General features: G+C 40.7%; 1 protein-coding gene across 12 annotated transcripts in view; it reads left to right on the forward strand.

The window, feature by feature from the left end:
• Positions 1 to 19,721, forward strand: part of IMMT (inner membrane mitochondrial protein) — a 46,042-nt gene that overhangs the window by 13,028 nt on the left and 13,293 nt on the right. For 2 of the 12 annotated variants that reach the window (XM_066377782.1, XM_066377781.1), the window contains exons 2-10: positions 366 to 439; positions 1,196 to 1,385; positions 2,976 to 3,084; positions 4,928 to 5,065; positions 5,397 to 5,492; positions 9,963 to 10,099; positions 15,317 to 15,420; positions 17,434 to 17,569; positions 17,992 to 18,121. In XM_066377782.1, the coding sequence (XP_066233879.1) occupies positions 366 to 439; positions 1,196 to 1,385; positions 2,976 to 3,084; positions 4,928 to 5,065; positions 5,397 to 5,492; positions 9,963 to 10,099; positions 15,317 to 15,420; positions 17,434 to 17,569; positions 17,992 to 18,121 (1,114 nt within the window). Of the gene's footprint in view, positions 1 to 365; positions 440 to 1,195; positions 1,386 to 2,975; positions 3,085 to 4,927; positions 5,066 to 5,396; positions 5,493 to 9,962; positions 10,100 to 15,316; positions 15,421 to 17,433; positions 17,570 to 17,991; positions 18,137 to 19,721 lie in introns of all 12 variants that reach the window. The other 10 variants (XM_066377783.1, XM_066377785.1, XM_066377789.1 and 7 more) reach the window with 8 other exon arrangements.

Below are 19,721 nucleotides of genomic sequence, written 5' to 3' on the forward strand. Positions count from 1 at the left end.
ATCTTCAGCACCCAGGGCCACATTTGAACCAATCGAGCCACTGGCTGCAGGAGTGGAAGAGAAAGAAAGGGGAGGGGAGGGGAAGCAGATGCTTTTCCTGTTTGCCCTAATCAGTGATCAAACCCAGAATGTCCATACACTGATCTGATGCTCTATCCACGGAGCCACCAGCCAGGGCCAAAACATCACTGTTTTTAAGGGTCTGTAAATATGTTTTATGGTAAATTAATTTCTAAAAGTAATAAAATAACTTCTTTAATGAAGACATTTGTAAAAAAAAGTATTACTTTTTGAGTTACCAATCCTAAAAGCTCCCCAAATTCCTTTAACTATATTAGCTGTGATGTTTTCTTCTTCCTCTCTAGAGTTGTCTCTGTGGGAAGTTTATCCTCCGTCCGTTACGACCATGCCGCAGATACTCTACTGCAGGCAGTTCTGGGTATGTAGTATGTTCCTTCTAAAAAGGCATTTAACTGTGTGCTGAGAGAGAGAGAGAATGAGAGAGACTGTGTTTTCCTTGAATATGGGAATAGCTGCTTTAAAACCTTTTTTGTTAAGGGGTATGAACACTGGAGGTTTACTGTAATATCTTTGGAGCATTACTTATTTGTAGGTGGAAGTTTGTTATGATGCTCTTTTTGGTCCTTTGATAATTGAATGGTGTTCAAGGTAGATGCTCCATCCCCCTATACCCCACCTACTATTTTCCATTCTATGGCAAGTAGATCTATATCCGGAACTTAGCACATTGTAATTTAAAAAGTATCTGTTAGTTCTATTTGATACTTGTTTTACCTTACTTTTATAAAAGGTTTCTTTTATTTTATTTACATTTATTTTATTTATTTTAGTTGATTAAGGGAAGAGGAGCTTTGAAAGTTAGTGATATTTGGGGGGGATCAAAGGAAATCTCGATTGTGAACATCTTGAAATTTAGGTGTTAAAGGGTAGATTGCTTCATATCTACTTATCTTAGCTATTACTTAGCTATTACTGTATTCAAATTTTTTTTAGTTATCCATAAATAAATATGATTTCCTATTGTGGACATGTTGAAGAACATCAGGGAACAGTGATGTGCAGCCATGCTCATAGATGTTGCTGCTGGGATCTGAATCAGTGTTAGAGGTCTGGGAGTAGGTTTAGGTTTAGGTGAGCCAAGAAATATAAATGTGTCTCCTGTTCTTTCACTTAGGTTGTCTCCTGGCAAGATCGCTGGAGCTGGTCTTCTGTTTGTTGGTGGAGGTATCGGTGGCACTGTCCTGTATGCCAAGTGGGATTCCCATTTCCGGGAAAGTGTGGAGAAAACCATACCTTACTCGGACAAACTCTTTGAGGTGGTTATTGGTCCCCCACCTTATAATGTTCCATTGTCAAAAAAGCCGGTAAGCATTTTACATATTATTCCAATTTACCCTACGGAATACTTATAAAAGCAGGTTATTTTCACCTTGAAAGTATCTTGCGGCCCTGGCTGGTTGGCTCAGTGGTAGAGCGTCGGCCTGGCATGGGGGGCGGAGGTAGAGTTCAGGCTGTTAGCAGTGGCTACTTGAGTGTGCTGGATGGGAAGGGAGCCATTTGGAGACACATTAAAGCCATTAATGTATCTTGATTTTATTTTGCTTGTTATAGTGAGTATGCATTTCATGACTTAAAGGAGTAATAAAAATTTAATAAAAAAAATACATACATGTTTAATTTCTGGTAGTGACAAAGTTTAGGACCATTTCTGTTTTGTTCGAGAACTCATCTTTGGAATATCTGTCCTGCTGCCTGCCAAGTTCTGGCAAGAAGTGGGACAGCATAGGTGGTAAATGAAAATATTACTCAGTAATTTTCTCCAACCCATCATCTGGGAGTCCTGTTAATGAACAGTGCCTTCAAGTAAAGGCAGTTAATAATTGAGAACATGACAATGGGATTATGCATTTTAGTATGTAGTTGCATGAGTCCTGGAGATTAAAGATATAAAAAGCTAATTTTCATTTCTCTCAGAGCCTGTAAAAATCATTTGTTTCTAACAATGTATACAGAAAACAGCATAATTTGATTTAGGAAGCAGAGGGAAATAGCCTTCTTCATGTTGTATGTGTAAAAAGAGTGGTGTTTACAGGAGAAGTCATATATCACATACTTTATTAATTGCCTTAAGAGGTCCTTGTTACTACTAACATGGGTTGATCCTTTGGAATGAAAATTTGGGGCTACATTCTTCTAGTATGAAGATTTCTCTTTCTGTGGTTAATAAACTTACGTTGTAAAGTGTGAACTTTATGGTAAAAGCTTGAAAGACTTGACTTTTGAAATAATACACATTGCTGTATTTACCTTTTTATTTTATTTTTTTTCTCCTTTTTGTATTTTTCTGAAGCTGGAAATGATGAGGCAGTCAGACAGACTCCCACATGCACCCGACCGGGATCCACCCAGCATGCCCACCAGGGGGCGATGCTCTGCCCATCCGGGGCGTCGCTCTGCTGCAACCAGAGCCATTCTAGCACCTGAGGCAGAGGCCACAGAGCCATCCTCAGCGCCCAGGCCAGCTTTGCTCCAATGGAGCCTTGGCTGCGGGAGGGGAAGAGAGAGACAGAGAGGAAGGAGAGGGGGAGGGGTGGAGAAGCAGATGGGCGCTTCTCCTGTATGCCCTGGCCGGAAATCGAACCCGGGACCTCCGCACGCCAGGCCGACGCTCTACCACTGAGCCAACTGGGCAGGGCCTGTATTTACCTTTTTAAATAGAGTATTGCCTGACTTATGGTGGCGCAGTGGATAAAGCGTCGACCTGGAAATGCTGAGGTCGCCAGTTCAAAACCATGGGCTTGCCTGGTCAAGGCACATATGGGAGTTGATGCTTCCAGCTCCTCCCCTCTTCTTTCTCTCTGTCTCTCTCTCTCCTCTCTAAAAATGAATAAATAAAATAAAAATTAAAAAAAAAAGTATTGCATTCAAAATGTTAAATGTTTTTTATTCCCCAGATTGAGTCTGGTCCACTAAGAATCTCAAGTGTATCAGAGGTAATGAAGGAATCTAAGCAGCCTGCCTCACAACTCCAAAAACAAAAGGGAGACACTCCAGCTACAACAGGTACCTCTATTTAGAATCACACTTTTGAAGTATAGCTGAATGAATTGTTTTAATGTATTTGTACTCATGGTTAAGATGCTGGCCATTCCTCATGAAGGACCCATCTGGTCCCTAGCTGTGTCCCGGGGAAGGATTATTCTCACCTACTTTGGCTCTCATTTTTAGGGGTTAAGAGAGATATGGAATTGGGCTTTATTTTGAACAGCTACTGAGTGAGAGTAATGGCAAAAGTTGTCTTGTCTGCAAGAGGCTTTGTATTTTCCTTTGACGCCTAGATATTTCCCTTCTTTAGATTTTAAGATTTATTCTCTTTCCCACACCTTTTTTTTGTTTCCTGTCCAGTAGTTTTATTCTCCTCTCTTCTTAGTGATAAAAGTCTCTGATCTAGTCTAGACCTGTAGATTTTTTTTGCCTTCATGATTTTTCAGTAATCCTACCCTAGTTTACAGCACTGAACCTAACTCCAACCTGTTCAGTAATACACTTGAACTTCATATGTTTCTCCTGAGTCACTTCTGTCCTCAATTAAATCAGCTGACTTTCTTTCATTTGACAAATACTATTCTGCCAAGAATTCTTCTAGGCACTGGGGATATAGCAATGAACAAAGTAGTAAAAGCTAACAAACTCTGGGAATATTCCTTATTGGGATGAGAGAAGGGAAATCATATATTACATATGTAAGTAAAATAATATACGATGTTAGTCAGTGATAAGTGTGGGAGGGAATATTGTACTTTTAATGGAGTAAAGGAAGTCTCACCTGCAAGGTTTCATTTGAGCTAAGGCTACAGAGATAAAGTGTCTCATAAAAGGCTGATGGGGAGAGGCATCCCAGTCAGAGCTAGTGCAGAGGCCTGACATTTTCTAGCAAGGAGCGAATGAAGCTGGAGGGGAGCCAGCGAACACTAGCAAATGAGGTCAGAGAGGGAGCAAAAAGCCTGTTGGGGCAGTCCTGGAGGGCACCGTAAGAGAATTGTGCTTTAAATTCTGAGTGCGATGGGAAGTCCTTGGGAGGTTTCTGAACCAGCGGATTGATATCTGACTTTTATTTTAATAAAATTACTACTGTGGAGAATACATAAGGGACCAGAGGCAGAAGAAGGAGACAGTTAATGGGTTTTGTGATAATCCAGCTTTAGCTTTTAAATGAGACCTTCGGTTTATTTAAAAAAAAAAAGTTTTTCTTCCTTTTGTTGCTGTTTTCCCTCTAGTATTACTCATTTTCTTTTCAACACTTTATAATACTTTACTTATGTTATGAGCTCTTGTGTTTTTTCACCCTTCCTATCTTTAAAAATATGTCTGAAATAATTTTAACTGGATTTTGTTCTTCACTATCTTCATTGTGAACTTTTTGTGTTTAAATTGTCATCTTCTTCCTTTAAATTTTCATCTTCTTGCTCACATCTTGTTTTATCTCTGACACTCTTCAATTAAAATTTTTTTGGCTAATTACTTTCTTTTGTGTTCCTTCTTCATTACAGGCTCCATTTTCCTTTTTTCCATGTTATGTAAATATTATGTCCACTTCTTTCTGACATGTTTGGATTTAGTACCACTTAGTACTGTCACTAGAAGCCTTGCCTGAGGAATAATGAAGGTTGAAATGCAGGTGGATGCTGACGAGATTCTTTTCTCTGGTGTTTCCCAGCTGTTGCCCATCTTATGTGGGTTTGTGTATGTGGTGGACAGTCCCCGTCTATTTGTGTGTTTGAACAGTGGCAGCACATGCCTCTGTGTCTTTAAGGAGTCAGACATGAATGATAGTCGTAGTAGATTCCTGTGTGTTTCTCTGTTACCTCAGGAAACTATTACTACCGTGAGTAACATATATTTATAGCACCTACAGAGGCAGCTCAAATTATTTCTGCAGCAGGTGAGACACTGTCGGTCCCAGCCCCTGCCGTTCAGCATGAGGAATCTATAAAAACTGATCACCCTCAAATTGGTGAAGGAAAACCCAAGCCTGCAACTTCAGGTAGTTTAATTATTTATATTTGTGGTGTTATAAATGATACACTCATCAGCACTATTTAATGCCTAGAAAACCTGTAGACACTATGTAAGTATGCATTTATACTGATTTTAAGTCTGAAGACTTGCTTAGGTAATTTTTGCAATTTCAAAATCTAAAGAAATCTTTGAAAACAAGGGGTTTAAGAACTGATCCTTATTTCTTTATGTTGGAGTCATTGCGTGATGCTCTTGGTTGATGTAACTGGCAAGTGTCAACGATGGTATTTTTATATCCCTGTGCGCTGTTGAAATTCTGTGCTGAAATTTGATTTCCTCTTTACTTTTGCTGCAAGAGGAAACATCCTCAACTTCTGTAAGGGAGCGACCACCCGAAGAAGTTGCAGCTCGTCTTGCCCAACAAGAAAAGCAAGAACAAGTTAAGCTTGAGTGTATGTAAACCAGATGGCTTCCTAAGTACTTTGGGTCATCCCTGTTAGTTGCTCTCTTCTCCAACCATCGGCATAAACTTCTCACCTATCAGCTAGCTGGGGTTTCTTTTGTTCTTTAGTGGCATTGCACTATTCACCACCTGTATTTCATCATTTGTGCTCTTTCCTTCCAAACTTCTCTTACCCAGGTGACAAGAGCTGTTCTTAGTGTACTGTTGGGGAGAACACCGAATGATACATGTACTTCTCCCATTTGTTTTTCTTTTTCTTTCTTTCTTTTTTTTTGTATTTTTTTCTGAAGCTAGAAATGGGGAGGCAGTCAGACAGACTCCTGCATGTGCCTGACCGGGATCCACCCGCATGCCCACCAGGGGGCGATGCTCTGCTCATCCGGGGCGTTGCACTGTTGTATCCAGAGCCATTCTAGTGCCTGAGGCAGAGGCCACAGAGCCATCCTCAGTGCCCAGGCCAACTTTGCTCCAATGGAGCCTTGGCTGCGGGAGGGGAAGAGAGAGACAGAGAGGAAGGAGAGGGGGAGGGGTGGAGAAGCAGATGGGCGCCTCTCCTGTGTGCCCTGGCCGGGAATTGAACCCAGGACTCCTGCACGCCAGGCTGACGCTCTACCACTGAGCCAACCGGCCAGGGCCACTTCCCCCATTTGTTTTTATTATGTTTAGTGCTAAAGGTTCTTTATATACTCTGGTTAACAGAAATTGTTTGTTTGCAATTGCTTGAGTCTTTTTTTTCCTTTTCTTTTTTAAATTACAGTTGACGTTCAATATTACATTGGTTTCAGGTATATAGCATAGTGGTTATAGACATTTATATAATTTACTAAGTGATTTCCCCCCCCAATAAATCTAGAATCCACGTAGCACCATACACAGTTATTATAATATTATTGACTGTATTCCCCATGCTGTACTTTACATCCCCATGCCTATTCTGTAACTACCAATTTGTACTTTTTAACCCCTTTACCTTTTTCAGTAAGCCCCCCGAGCCCTCCCATCTGGCAACCACCATTTTGTTCTCTGTATCTACATGTCTGTTTCTGTTTTTTTTACTTTCTTTTTTTAGATTCCATATATAAATGAAATCATACGGTATTTATCTTTGTCTGACTTATTTCACTAAGTATAATGCATTCTAGGTCCATCCATGCTGTCACAGATAGTAAGATTTCATTCTTTTTTATGGCTAAGAGTCCATTGTATATATGTATCCTGTCCTTTTTTTTACTCTTTATCCAGTCATCTTTTGATGGACACTTAGCTAGCTTCCATATCTTAGCTATTATAACTTATACTGCAGTGAGCATAGGGATGCATATAGCTTTTCAAATTAGTGCTTTGGATTTCTTCAGGTAATACCCAGAAGTGGAATTACTGGATCATACGGTAGTTTTTGGTTTTTGTTTTGTTTTGTTTTTGAGGTAACTCCATACTGTTTTCCACAGTGGCTGCCACCATTGCAGTCCCAACAGTGCATTAAGGTTCTATTTTCTCCACATCCTCAACAGCACTTGTTGTTGATTTATTGATGATAGCCATTCTGACAGGTGTAAAGTGATATCTCATTATGGTTTTAATTTGCATTTCTCTGATTATTAGTGATTTTGAGCATCTTTTTATATGTCTCTTGGCAATCTGTATGTCCTCTTTGGAGAAATATCTATTCAAGTCCTGCCTGTTTTTTAATTGGATTGTTTTATTTTTAATTTTTTCTGTTGATTTTGGGGGAGAAGGGGGAGAAAGAGGAGCATCAACTAGTTGTTCCACTTGGTTGTGCACTCATTGATTACTTGTTCATGCCCTGACTGGGATCGAACTCGTAACCTTGGTGCACCAGGATGACACTTTATCCACTGTGCCACCTGGCCAGGGCCTGGATTGTTTGTTTTTTTGGTGTTAAGTTGTATGGCCTAAGAGTCTTTTAGTTGTTAAACTCCTGAGTTTATTTGTGCAGGTTGAAGGGGCTCACACTCCGGTTTAGTACACAGCCTCTGGACTCACTGCAGTAGTCCTCTTGTCTGACATGGGGGGGGGGGGGGAGTTCCACACAGTTCTGCATTACAGCTATCTGAAACAAAGTTTTGTTTTACATTTCAATTTTGTTTTCTGATGGTCTAAAAAAAGATAATAGATGTATAAAAATGTGTTTTCCTGTCTTAAATAAGGTACAGGGAACATAATTTATTGTACTGTGCTGCAATATATTGATGCCTCTGAACTCAGGATCTTATCTGTTACCACTTAATTTTCTCCCAAACTTTAATTAAAAAATGTATGTATAAAAATTTCATCGAGAATCAAAGCACAAAAAAATCAAGTTGAACTACATCAAACTAAAAAAAATTCTGTACAACAAAAGAAATAGTCAATGAAATGAAAAGGTAACCCGCCCAGGGAACGAGAGAAAACATACTGCTCACAAAAATTAGGGGATATTTCAAAATGAATATGAAGCGATAAAATATCCCCTAATTTTTGTTAGTATATTTGCAGACCATATATTTGATAGGGGGTTTAATATTTAAAATATATATGGAACTCATACAACTCGGTATCCCTCCCCCCAAAAAAGCACACTGAGTAGGATTCTGAAGAGGGTTTCGACCTAGTGGTCTGATCTCCTGGAGTCTGAGTGTCTCTGTAAAGTAGTTACTGTTATTTTGTGCTGGAATTCCCATCATTAATTCACAAGTATTCCTTTGTAGGCTCTATTCCGTGTTTTCCATCAATCCTCAGTCTCATATTTATGTCTTGGTATTTTCTTAGTATTAGCCTTCTCCTTTCATCTGGTGTTGCAGAGAGTGTGTGCTTCATCAGGTTTCACTTATGCTGTTTATACTTTTGCTAAAAATTGCCTTTTGTTTTTATCTCATGTGCCAAATGTATTTTTCTTTTGGTCATCTGATATCTGATAAATTGATATTCTCACTGGCCTTCTTTCTTCAGATGTTCTTTTTCCCATTTTAGTATTATATCTAAAATCATTCCTTGCTTACTTAAAAAATTATGTAGGTTTCTTTTTTATTCTTGAAGCAGCATATAGCAATGTGATCTTGAATACTAGTGTCTGCTGTTTTTTGAGTTCTTTGTGGAAAAGTACTGTCTGTTTCCAAGCTATCTTTTCTTTTTCTGTTTGCATGTTTTCTTTTTTCTTCTTTTTACTACGTGAGAGTAGGGGAGACAGAGAGACATACACCTGCATGCACTCCAACCGGGATCCACCGGTAATCCAATCAAGCCACTGGCTGCGAGAAGGGAGGAGACAGAAAAGGGGTAGTGGGAAGGATAGAGAAGTAGATGGTTGCTTCTCACTTGTGCCCTGACCAGGGATCAAACCTGAGATGTCTGCATGTCAGGCCAACGCTCTATCCACTGAGCCATTTGGCCAGGCCCTGTTTGCATGTTTTCTTGCTTGTCTTTTTGTCTTTTTCTTTCTTTTGTCTGTCTGTAATCTTCCTATATCTTGGTGATACAGATAATTTACTGTGAGTAACCCCTTCCTGCTGAGGAGTTGAAAATGCTTACCTCTTTTTTCCTGTGGATATATATGATACTTAAAATAAAAAATGGCTATGCTGAGTTTATAGTCTCTCATAGGTAAAGGGACTAACTATAGTGCCCTAAATCTTGTTCCTCCCATTTAAAGTAAATGATAGCCTTCTTAAAGCACGTTTTTCCTACTAAAATATGAAACGTTTTTTTAAGTTTATTGATTGTAGAGAGAGAGAGACAGAAACATCTATCTGTCCCTGTGTGTGTGCCCTGACCGGGTATCGAACCCGCAACCTTTGTGTATCAGGATGAGCTCTAACCAACCAAACCAGCCGGCCAGGATACCAAAATATTTTATTTGGAAAAAAATATAGATGTATATAAAAGTAAAAACAGGATAATGAACCCCCACAGATCTATTATCCAGATTCAATAATTACTAATATTTTATTGTACTTTTATTTTTTTTAATTTTTTTTTTTTTTAACAGAGACAGAGAGAGTCAGAGGGATAGAAAGGGACAGACAGACAGGAACAGAGAGAGATGACAAGCATCAATCATCAGTTTTTCGTTGCGACACCTTAGTTGTTCATTGATTGCTTTCTCATATGTGCCTTGACCGTGGGCCTTCAGCAGACCAAGTGACCCCTTGCTCGAGCCAGCGAACTTGGGTCCACGCTGGTGAGCTATTGCTCAAACCAGATGAGCCTGTGCTCAAACTGGCAACCTTGGGGTCTCGAACCTGGGTCTTTCCGCATCCCAGTCCGACGCTCTATCCACTGCGCCACCGCCTGGTCAGGCTATTGTACTTTTAAATGAAACTTTGATTCTCTAAATCTGTGTTTTTTGTCACTTTAACATTTGGGGGGAAATGCAATGGAAAACTAAGCAGAAGAAGAGTGAAAGTTTAAAATAAAGTTATTTCTGGGGGGATCTATTTTTTAACTGTTCTTTTTACTTTAGCTCTAGCCAAGAGCTTAGAAGAAGCTCTGAGCCAAACTGCTCACGTCACTCAGCAGGCCATTGTAGCCCAGAATGCTGCAGTCCAGGCCGTCAACGCCCACTCCAACATATTGAAAGCAGCCATGGACAATTCTGAGGTGAGCCAAAGAGTGACTACACTTGTTGTATTTAAGAAACTGACTTCTTCCGCCTAGTATGGGCTTTCTCTTACTAAATACAGATAATCGAACATAATTGTCTTAAAAAAAAACAGAGAAAGAAAAACCTCTAAATGTTCTTTGTTTTTGTTTTTTTCTTTAGTGAGAGAAAGAGACAGACACGGGGTCAATGGCTCAGTTGGAGCCCCCCGGTAAGAGCACATATAAGAAGTAATCAATGAACTAAAGGGGAAAGGAGATAGACAGACTCCTGCATGTGCCTTGTTGGGATCCACCCAGCAACCCCATCTGAGGGTGATGCTCTGCTTGTCTGTGGCCATGCTCACAACCGAGCTGTTTTTTTGTTTACAACTGTTTTTTTTAAGGGCGTGTTTTTTATTTTATTTTTTATTTATTCATTTTAGAGAGGAGAGAGAGAGGGAGGGGGAGAGAGAGAGAGAGAGAGATAGGGGGAGGAGCTGGAAGCATCAATCCCATATGTGCCTTGATCAGGCAAGCCCAGGGTTTCAAACCGGTGACCTCAGCATTTCCAGGTCGACGCTTTATCCACTGCGCCACCACAGGTCAGGCCACAACCGAGCTGTTTTTATCACCTGTGGCAGAGGGTCCATGGAGCCATCCTCAGTGCCCAGGGCCAACTCACTTGCATCAATTGAGCCATGGCTGCCAGAAGGGAGGAGACAGAGAGAGAGAGAGAGAGAGAAGTGGAGGGGCTGGGGTTGAGAAGCAGATGGTTGCTTTTTCTGAGTGTCCTGACTGGGAATCAAGCCCAGGATATCCACACACTGGGTAGAGCCAGGGCCTACAGTATCATTTTAAGCATTTAAAACTGGTATTCTGAGAAGCTTTCTCAGATTGCCGCAGTGGTCCAGTGACAAGATTCAGGGACTTGGTTCTTTAAACTTTCCATTGATAACACTGGGGAACAAAATTTTTGTTGCAGCCACAAAAACACTTGTTCTTACCTAATTTGAGTGTGCTGATCTCAAATCTGACATTAGTTTTTCTCTGTAAGCTACAGTTTTTTTGCAATTCAAGATTTTAGGTTTTCATCTTATTGTAAAATTTTCAACATTTAGTTTAACATAATGAAGTAGAATGTTTTCTTGGGTATCATCTTTGAAAATATAATTTATATAATGTAGTAAATACGTTAATAAACTAAAAGATATGATTGCATCAGAATTTGTCTACAATTTCAAAATAGAACATATTAAAACACTTATTTTAATCATAAAATTTGCGCAAAACTTATTTAAATTCTATTCAGGCAAAAATTTGTGTTTGTAGCTCTTGCATTTGTGTACTTGTTGAGGACAGTCTCGTTTGATGCTCCAGCAGTAGTCTGCTCATCACTAACAGCTCCAAGATTTTCAGGAGACTTATCAGGGTGACTGTTCAGGAAGTGAATCTTAATTCTCATGTTACACCCAATGTTGTGGAAAGCCAACAGCATCCTTTGAACCAGAAGTTCATAGTTTTCTGCTTTTTTGTTGTCGAGGAAGTTCTTTGTAACTGCCACAAAAGACTGCCATGCTGCTTTCTCCTCCTTATTCATCTTCCCGGCAAATTCTTCATCACGTGTGATGGTTCAAATTTGAGTTCCATCCAATACACCTACTTTTATCTTCTCGAAAGACAAGGCAGGACAAGCAGAAATAATATGTTGAAAGCATTCACTTTCTCTATTCAGAGCCTGAACAAACTGCTTCATTAAGCCAAGTTTGATGTGAAGTGGGGGAAAAATCCTGTCTCAATTAACTACAGGTTCATTCACAATATTTTGCATCCCTACTCCAGAGCTTCACGTTTTAGCCACTCCTTCTGTGTCCAGTGTTTCTCCCGAGCTCCGCTGTCCCACAAACACAGAAAGCAAGGATACTTCGTGAAACCTCTCTGTTGTCCTAGCAGAAAACTTACCATTTTAAGATCCACACAAATGATCCAGTTATGCTCCTCATACTTCAGAAAGTCGAGGACAATTTTTATGTCATTCTTACTAAGTCATTCAATTCAGGTCGTCTAAACAGCTGAGGGGTTAATGACTGCTTGGCATCATAAGAAGACCCTTCAGATTCTACAACCATTTCCTCATACATCTTATCAAAATACACTTAGAAGAAGTAAAACCATTGAAAACTGGAACCGGGAGTGTCTCAGAGTGTGGGATAGGTCGTATTGCTGAAGGAATATTAGGATTTACGATCATATGCCGTTTTTTCTTGCCGATGCCCTTTGTATGGATCAGACAGAAATAACAGTCACTGCTGTGGTCCTTAGGTTCACACCAAACCATGGAAATACCAAAAGGCATTCCTTTGCATTTTCCTTTTGTCCAGTCACGAAGCATTTCCTCACAATTATGACACACAATATGAGGATCCCAATTCTTGTCTTGATCGCCAAAGGGAACTTGAAAATAGGCAACATATGCACGTGTCACAAATGATGAAATATTGCGCCTTTGACGTTGAAGTGTGTAACAGCCACATATATAACAGAAGGTGTCAGGACTATTCTTACATTTACGCCTACTCGAAGAAGCCATGATTCAATCTTAAAACAAAATTAGAGGGTGTTTTTATCAGATAATAATTTTTTACGTTAAAAACAACTACAATTATGTAAAAGTGATGTTTGTAAAACATTAATTGCCTTGTGGTTATGTTCAATCCAAGAGTCGTGGCCCGTTAACTCCAATTTAAAAACCAATGCATGTCATTAACTGTAACAAAAAGAAATTAAAATTGCATAAAAACTAGAGCATCCACCAAAAAACGGATTTCAGATTTGGAATCAGAGATGCAGAAATATATAGAAACAGTTCTAAAACCTCATGCAACAGAAAATGAAAAAAAATTTGTTCCCCAGTGTAATAGATGTACCTTTAAAATGGAAACCATGCTAGATGTCACTGGGAACATAATGTGGAGAATTGGTTTCGAATGACCAAAACGGGAGGCATTATTTTACTAAGCTGTCCTCCCCAAACAGCAGGCCTAGGACTACAGACGCAAACTATTTTAGTTTTTCTAACAAGGGAAGATAACAAATTGGGCATCCATGGCCCAAGACTCCTTACAGAGATGTTGATAGTGTTCTGGGTGTGCAGCAGCCCCTGCAGTGGCCCTTGTAGGGCAATTTGAAATGTAATTATTGAACCAATTCAGTTATTTTTTTCCTAAATAACAGTATTTTGTTCTCTGATAATTTAGTTTACATCCCTAGGGTCCTAGCACAATGTACTTGCAAGAGAAGCCATAAGGTAATTTTGCTTCATATCTGCACAGAACACATTCACTTTAAACTATGCACTTGGCAAAAGGAAAAAGGGGAAAAGCATAAAATCATTAACAGTTAATTTTAAAATAATTGAAGATAGTTCAGACAATGCCAAATAACATTCCACTTTCTGTGCATGTGATGCAGAATGGGGGGAGGATGGGAGCTGGGTCATCGGTGCCTTCAGCGATCTGGGTTCTTGAATCTCCTGTGGTGTGCGTGCCTTGCTGCATTGAGTGTGATTACAGTGTTACCAGTGAGGGTGGGGAGTTATGGTGTGTTTCTTAAATATGAGCCAACTCTGCTTCGTTGAAGAAGTGACAATCAGTTCCAGTGTTTGAGGAAAACTTTGATGGACCTGCATAAGAAATTTTCAAGGGAAACTTATTTATATATGTTTTATCTATCTATATATATTATATAATGCACATTCTACAAAATTCAGGTTGCGAAAGTTGACATTAGTGGGTTTTCACCATATGGATTAGAGAATGTCATTCTTTAGGATAATGTTTTAGAGGAGTAAGGACCTTACAAATATGTAAACTTTTTGCTTATTCTTAAACTATGATATTTGGTAGGCAGACCTGCCAGTTAAGAGAAGTTTAAGGACCAGTGCTTTGTTGAAGAATGATTTAATCAACAAATATAATTTGTGATAAGTTTTTTTCTTATTAACTTTTTCTGCTTCATGTTTTCTTTTGAAACTCTAGTAAGAATGCTCATATGCACAGAAACAACAGCCTGTTAAAATTTTGTGTGTGGAAACAGTGGCTGGTTAATGGGAAATGGGTCATGGATTTCTTTGAGCCTCACCATGCATTGTACATTTATTTATTTATTTACTTATTTACTTATTTAATTTAATTTTTTTTGTGTGGCAGAGACAGAGAGAGTCAGAGAGAGGGACAGATAGGAACAGACAGACAGGAAGGGAGAGAGATGAGAAACATTGATTCTTCATTGTGGTTTCCTTAGTTCATTGATTGCTTTCTCGTATGCGCCTTGACCGTGGGGCTACAGCAGACCGAGTGACCCCTTGCTCAAGCCAGCGACCTTGGGTCCAAGCTGGTGAGCCTTGCTCAAACCAGATGAGCCCGCGCTCAAGCTGTCAACCTCGGGGCATCACCATGCTCTATAGATGAAGAGTTCCTGCTCTGGCCCTGGCCAGGTAGGTAGCTCAGTTGTTTGAGCACTGTCCCAATACACCCAAGGTTAAGGGTTTGCTCCCTGGTCAGGGCACATACAAGAATCAATAAAATCAATAAATTTAAAAAAAGAATTTCTTCTCTGAATAATTATTGTATATAACTTTTTACCTTTGACTTTAATGTCACATGTTTCTGTTTTTGGTCATGTTGGCCTATCATATGACAATAATAGCAGTTATTCATTTTTTATACAATTCAAATGTTTTGGGGCACTAAGATTTGGCTTCTTTTATTTTTTAAAAATTAATTTATTTCAGCCTGACCAAGTGGTAGCACAGTGGATAGAGAGTTGGCCTGGGACACTAAGGACCTGTATTCGAAACCTTGAGTTTGCCAGTTTGAGTTTGACCCTCAAACCTTGGGGTCATCTGGCTTGAGAGTGGGGTCATAGATATGACCCTATGGTTGCTGGCTTGAGCCCAAAGGTCACTGGCTTAGTTGCTGCCCCCCTTCCTCTGGTCAAAGTATATATGATATAAGAAAGCAATCGAACAAAAGTGCTGCAACTACGAATTGATGCTTCTCATCTCTCTCCCTTCCTGTCTGTCCTTTTCTGTCCCTCCTTGCTTAAAAAATATTAATTTTTCAGTTATAATTGACATACAATTTATATTAGTTTTATTTTAGTTGTACAGCATACTGATTATACATTTATATACTTTACAAAATGAGATATATCTAGTAATGAAAACTTTGTGTTTAGATTGCAGGTGAGAAGAAGTCAGCTCAGTGGCGCACAGTGGAGGGTGCATTGAAGGAACGCAGAAAGGCAGTAGATGAGGCTGCTGATGCCCTTCTCAAAGCCAAGTAATTACTCATGGACTTTAACAAGTAATTAGGGCCTCCTGGTTGCTTTCTTTGGGCTGGGTTTTCTTTGTATTGTCTGTATAGGTAGAGGAAGCAGAGAACCCCTTTTGTCCTTCTCTGCCTATTCTTTTTTATTTTTTTATTTTTCTGAAGCTGGAAACGGGGAGGCAGTCAGACAGACTCCCGCATGCGCCCAACCGGGATCCACCCGGCACGCCCATCAAGGGGCGATGCTCTGCCCATCCAGGGCGTCGCTCTGTCGCCTGGGGCAGAGGCCAAGGAGCCATCCCCAGCACCCGGGCCATCTTTTTGCTCCAGTGGAGCCTCGGCTGCAGGGAGGGGAAGAGAGAGACAGAGAGGAAGGAGGGGGGGTGGAGAAGCAGATGGGCGCTTCTCCTTGTGTGCCCTGGCCGGGAATCGAACCCGGGACTCCTGCATGCCAGGCCGACGCTCTACCACTGAGCCAACTGTCCAGGGCCCCCTCTCTGCCTATTCTTGGTTGTATTGGTATTAGGAACACTGAGGTGTAAAAAGGAGAGAAGGAATGAAATGTAATTAGGCCAAAATAAATTTGACAGAAACCTTTGTAAGAGATCTTGTATAAAAAGCAGTTTTTCTTTGGATTGTTGCTTAGGTAATGCTTCACTACAGATTTACTGACTTCTGCCATAATTTCAAGATGTTTCTTAGATGGTTTGAGTAGTTTTATTAGAATTTAGAGAGTATCTCACAATCTCTTTGCCTTAATTACTAAAGTACATATTCATAATATAATGGATTAGTTCTATGCCACCTTGCCCTTGATTTCTGGAAGTTGGCTAACACTAGGCTCAGACATGCAAACCAAGTTCAAGATCAACCTCTGATGATGGAAACATACATTTGAATAAAGGTTCTCATTAACATAATAGAATCATTATATGTCATTCAGAATTTTGTTATCTTCCTTAAGATATTTATTATCGATAGAGAAAGGGAAGCCTTCTAATAACATCAGCATATCTTTTAGACTTCAGGCATTATGCTCACATCACCCTAGACCAGGGGTCTCAAACTCGCGGCCCGTGGGCCGCATGCGGCCCACCGAACAATTTTGTGCGTCCCGCAGACTAATCCACGAAGTTCAAAATATTTTGGATAAAATTAAGTAAGCCTAGGGGCCTACTTGTATTTTTCATTTCTCTAGCATCCTAGCTAGATATTAGCTTAGTTAACAGCAGTTGTGATGCGAACTACAGTTTCTGGTCGTTTTGTGACACTGAGTAAACTGCATGTACGATTGTGCTTGTTGTACTGATTTTTTTTTGTTTTCAACTGCAGTGAGAAAAGTGTTGCGTAACAGTTGCCTTTTGTAGACCTAGTGCGGCCCGCCGAACGGCTGTGATCTTGCTCTGCGGCCCACATGCTGAGTTGAGTTTGAGACCCCTGCCCTAGACCATGAGTCAGGGCTCTGAGTCTATGTTTTGTGGTGGGCAAACCACAGTCCATCTGACCTGTGAAACATTCTGAATAGGGAGGGCTCCCTGACACCCAGCTACCAGCTTAGTGAGCTCTTTGGCCTCCCGCCTTGCTTTTGCCTTCTTTACCCTCATTGGTAGAGGAGTCAGTATAGTCCTTGCAAAAACTGCCATTTATTCAGTGTTCTTCATGTGGCAGGCCCTCTGCCAGGTACTTCTTGTGAATTGCCTCTGATCCTTTGCTGTGCGTGCGGCAAAGGAGAGGCTGATCTGGGATCTGAAGGCAGGTCTGCCTGGTTTGGGAGTTCTAGTCTTTTCCTCTACACCACGCCACTTCCCTGGCTCACGCTAACCTGGCTTCTGACCGTGGTGTCTTTAGTTGTTGGCAAGGACAGCTTTGAGAAAAAGCATTGAGTAATTTTTTTCAAATTATTATTTTTTAATTATATTTGTTTATAAGCTTTAAACAATTGTATGTTGCATTAACTTTAAACTCTTTATAATAAAGTTGGCAAGGAATAATACTAAGTTTTTGTTTTGTTTTATTGGTTTTCAGAGAAGAATTGGAGAAGATGAAAAGTGTAATTGAAAATGCAAAGAAAGAAGAGGTTGCTGGGGCCAAATTACATATCACTGCTGCCGAAGGAAGACTTCACAACATGATTGTTGATCTGGATAATGTGGTCCAGAAGGTGTGTTTTTTAGTTTGTTTACAAGTACTTTTTACTTTTAAATATAGTTCTTTAGCCAAAGGATTTTAAGTAAATTCCTACCATTTCTCTCCCTTTTCCCCTGCAAAGACTATTAGTTGTTACAAATTTTAAAAATTTGAGTTGGACTCAAAGTTGATTGTTCAGTATTGTTGATACATTTTATAATAGGTAACATTTTTGGTCACGGTATTACCACTTACAAAAATTTCCATTTTATAGCAGATCGTCTGCACTTATGATCTGTATGAGAATTTGCGTAGAATTAGAAGGAAACAAAATTAAGGCTTATTGTTTATTTTTCCTGAGCTTTATATTTGTGTAACTCTATGTTTATGTCACTTATTTTTTGGAACGTGTATGTTACTTTTTGTTCTAACCACATAGCCCTTGCCTTTGTTCAGGTTAAAGCAGCTCAGTCTGAGGCTAAGATTGTGTCCCAGTACCATGAGCTTGTGGTCCAGGCCCGAGATGACTTTAAGCGAGAACTGGACAGTGTTACTCCAGAAGTCTTGCCAGGGTGGAAGGGGATGAGTAAGTACAACTGAAGTGTTGGCACTTCTGTTTTAATTTTTTAACAACTGATCAACTAAACTTGCTTCAGCTCCATCTTCTAGCCCTGTGGCATGCAGGTTTCATCTGGTGTACAGTGCAGTGTTGTCAGCATTTTATTCCGATGACACTCTGTGACAGAACTCTCATGATTTTAGCCATAGTGAACCCAAGTCCCAGCCAGTGTTTGATTCCTAATGTATGATTCCATCCTGGGCTTTGCTACTCAAAAAACAAAAAGTTTTTGTTTGTTTTTTTGTATTTTTCTGAAGCTGGAAACGGGGAGAGACAGTCAGACAGACTCCCGCATGCGCCGGACCAGGATCCACCCGGCACGCCCACCAGGGGCGACGCTCTGCCCACCAGGGGGCAATGCTCTGCCCCTCCGGGGCGTCGCTCTGCCGCGACCAGAGCCACTCTAGCGCCTGGGGCAGAGGCCAAGGAGCCATCCCCAGCACCCAGGCGATCTTTGCTCCAATGGAGCCTTGGCTGCGGGAGGGGAAGAGAGAGACAGAGAGGAAAGGGGGGGGGGGTGGAGAAGCAAATGGGCGCTTCTCCTATATGCCCTGGCCTGGAATTGAACCCGGGTCCCCTGCACACCAGGCCGACGCTCTACCGCTGAGCCAACCGGCCAGGGCCTTGTTTGTTTTTTTTTGATATCCAAATAAGTGAGGATGACAACCTTGATTCTATTAGAATATTATATATATTATTTAGAAGCTATGGTACTTTAAAAATATTCATAATGACTTACTGGAGGCCTCTCGCTGCTCTGGGTGATGCTGCAGTCGAAAGGAGGTGGCTGTTGGCTTGCGTGTGGCTCAGGCTGCGGGGAACTTGGATGGCTGAGCAACTACTCATGTCCCTGCAGGGATTGGTCTTGTTTTCCTGAAGTGCTATGAGGGTGGTAAGAATTAGAGGTGACCAGTCTCAACGGAATCAAAATACTATTCAGATGTCAGTGCCTGTTAGAAACTGAGCATCCGGTAGGATCTGAGGATCGGGTGTTACAGGAGGCCTCTCTGGGCCGAAGGTATCAGGGTTGCATCACGGAACCATGGCTGGTCTAAGGAGCTAAGGGAATAAAGACCAGTGCAGAAATTTTATCTGCACATGGCAAAAAGCAGAGTGAAGGCTTTCAACAAAACCCCCCAAAAAACAAAACAAAACAAAACCTCATGCCCTGGCCTAGTAGCTCAGTTGGACTATTGTCCTGATATGCCAAGGCTTGATTCCTGGTCAGGGCACATGCGAGAATCAGCCAACGGATCATGGATGGGGGGAACAACAGGTTGATGCTTCTCTCTCTCTCTCTCTCTCTCTCTCTCTCTCTCTCTCTCTCTTTCCCCTTTCCCTTTGCCCCTTCCCCAGTCTCTTTCTAGAATTCAGTTGATTGGCTTAAGAAGGAGATATCAGACTCAAGTCAAAGAAAAGATATAAAAGCAGGGTTTATAAGAGATTGAAGTGGAGAAACATGCAAAGTTCAGTCTCAAAAGAGCGACCCTTGTTTGCACAGCGGGCAGAAAGGGCAGTGTGGACAGGCTGTATCTGGGCAGGTTTTGGTGAGCCACATCTGCTCTGT

Source organism: Saccopteryx leptura, chromosome 3 (genome assembly GCF_036850995.1).
Source record: "Saccopteryx leptura isolate mSacLep1 chromosome 3, mSacLep1_pri_phased_curated, whole genome shotgun sequence".
Taxonomy (NCBI): domain Eukaryota; kingdom Metazoa; phylum Chordata; class Mammalia; order Chiroptera; family Emballonuridae; genus Saccopteryx; species Saccopteryx leptura.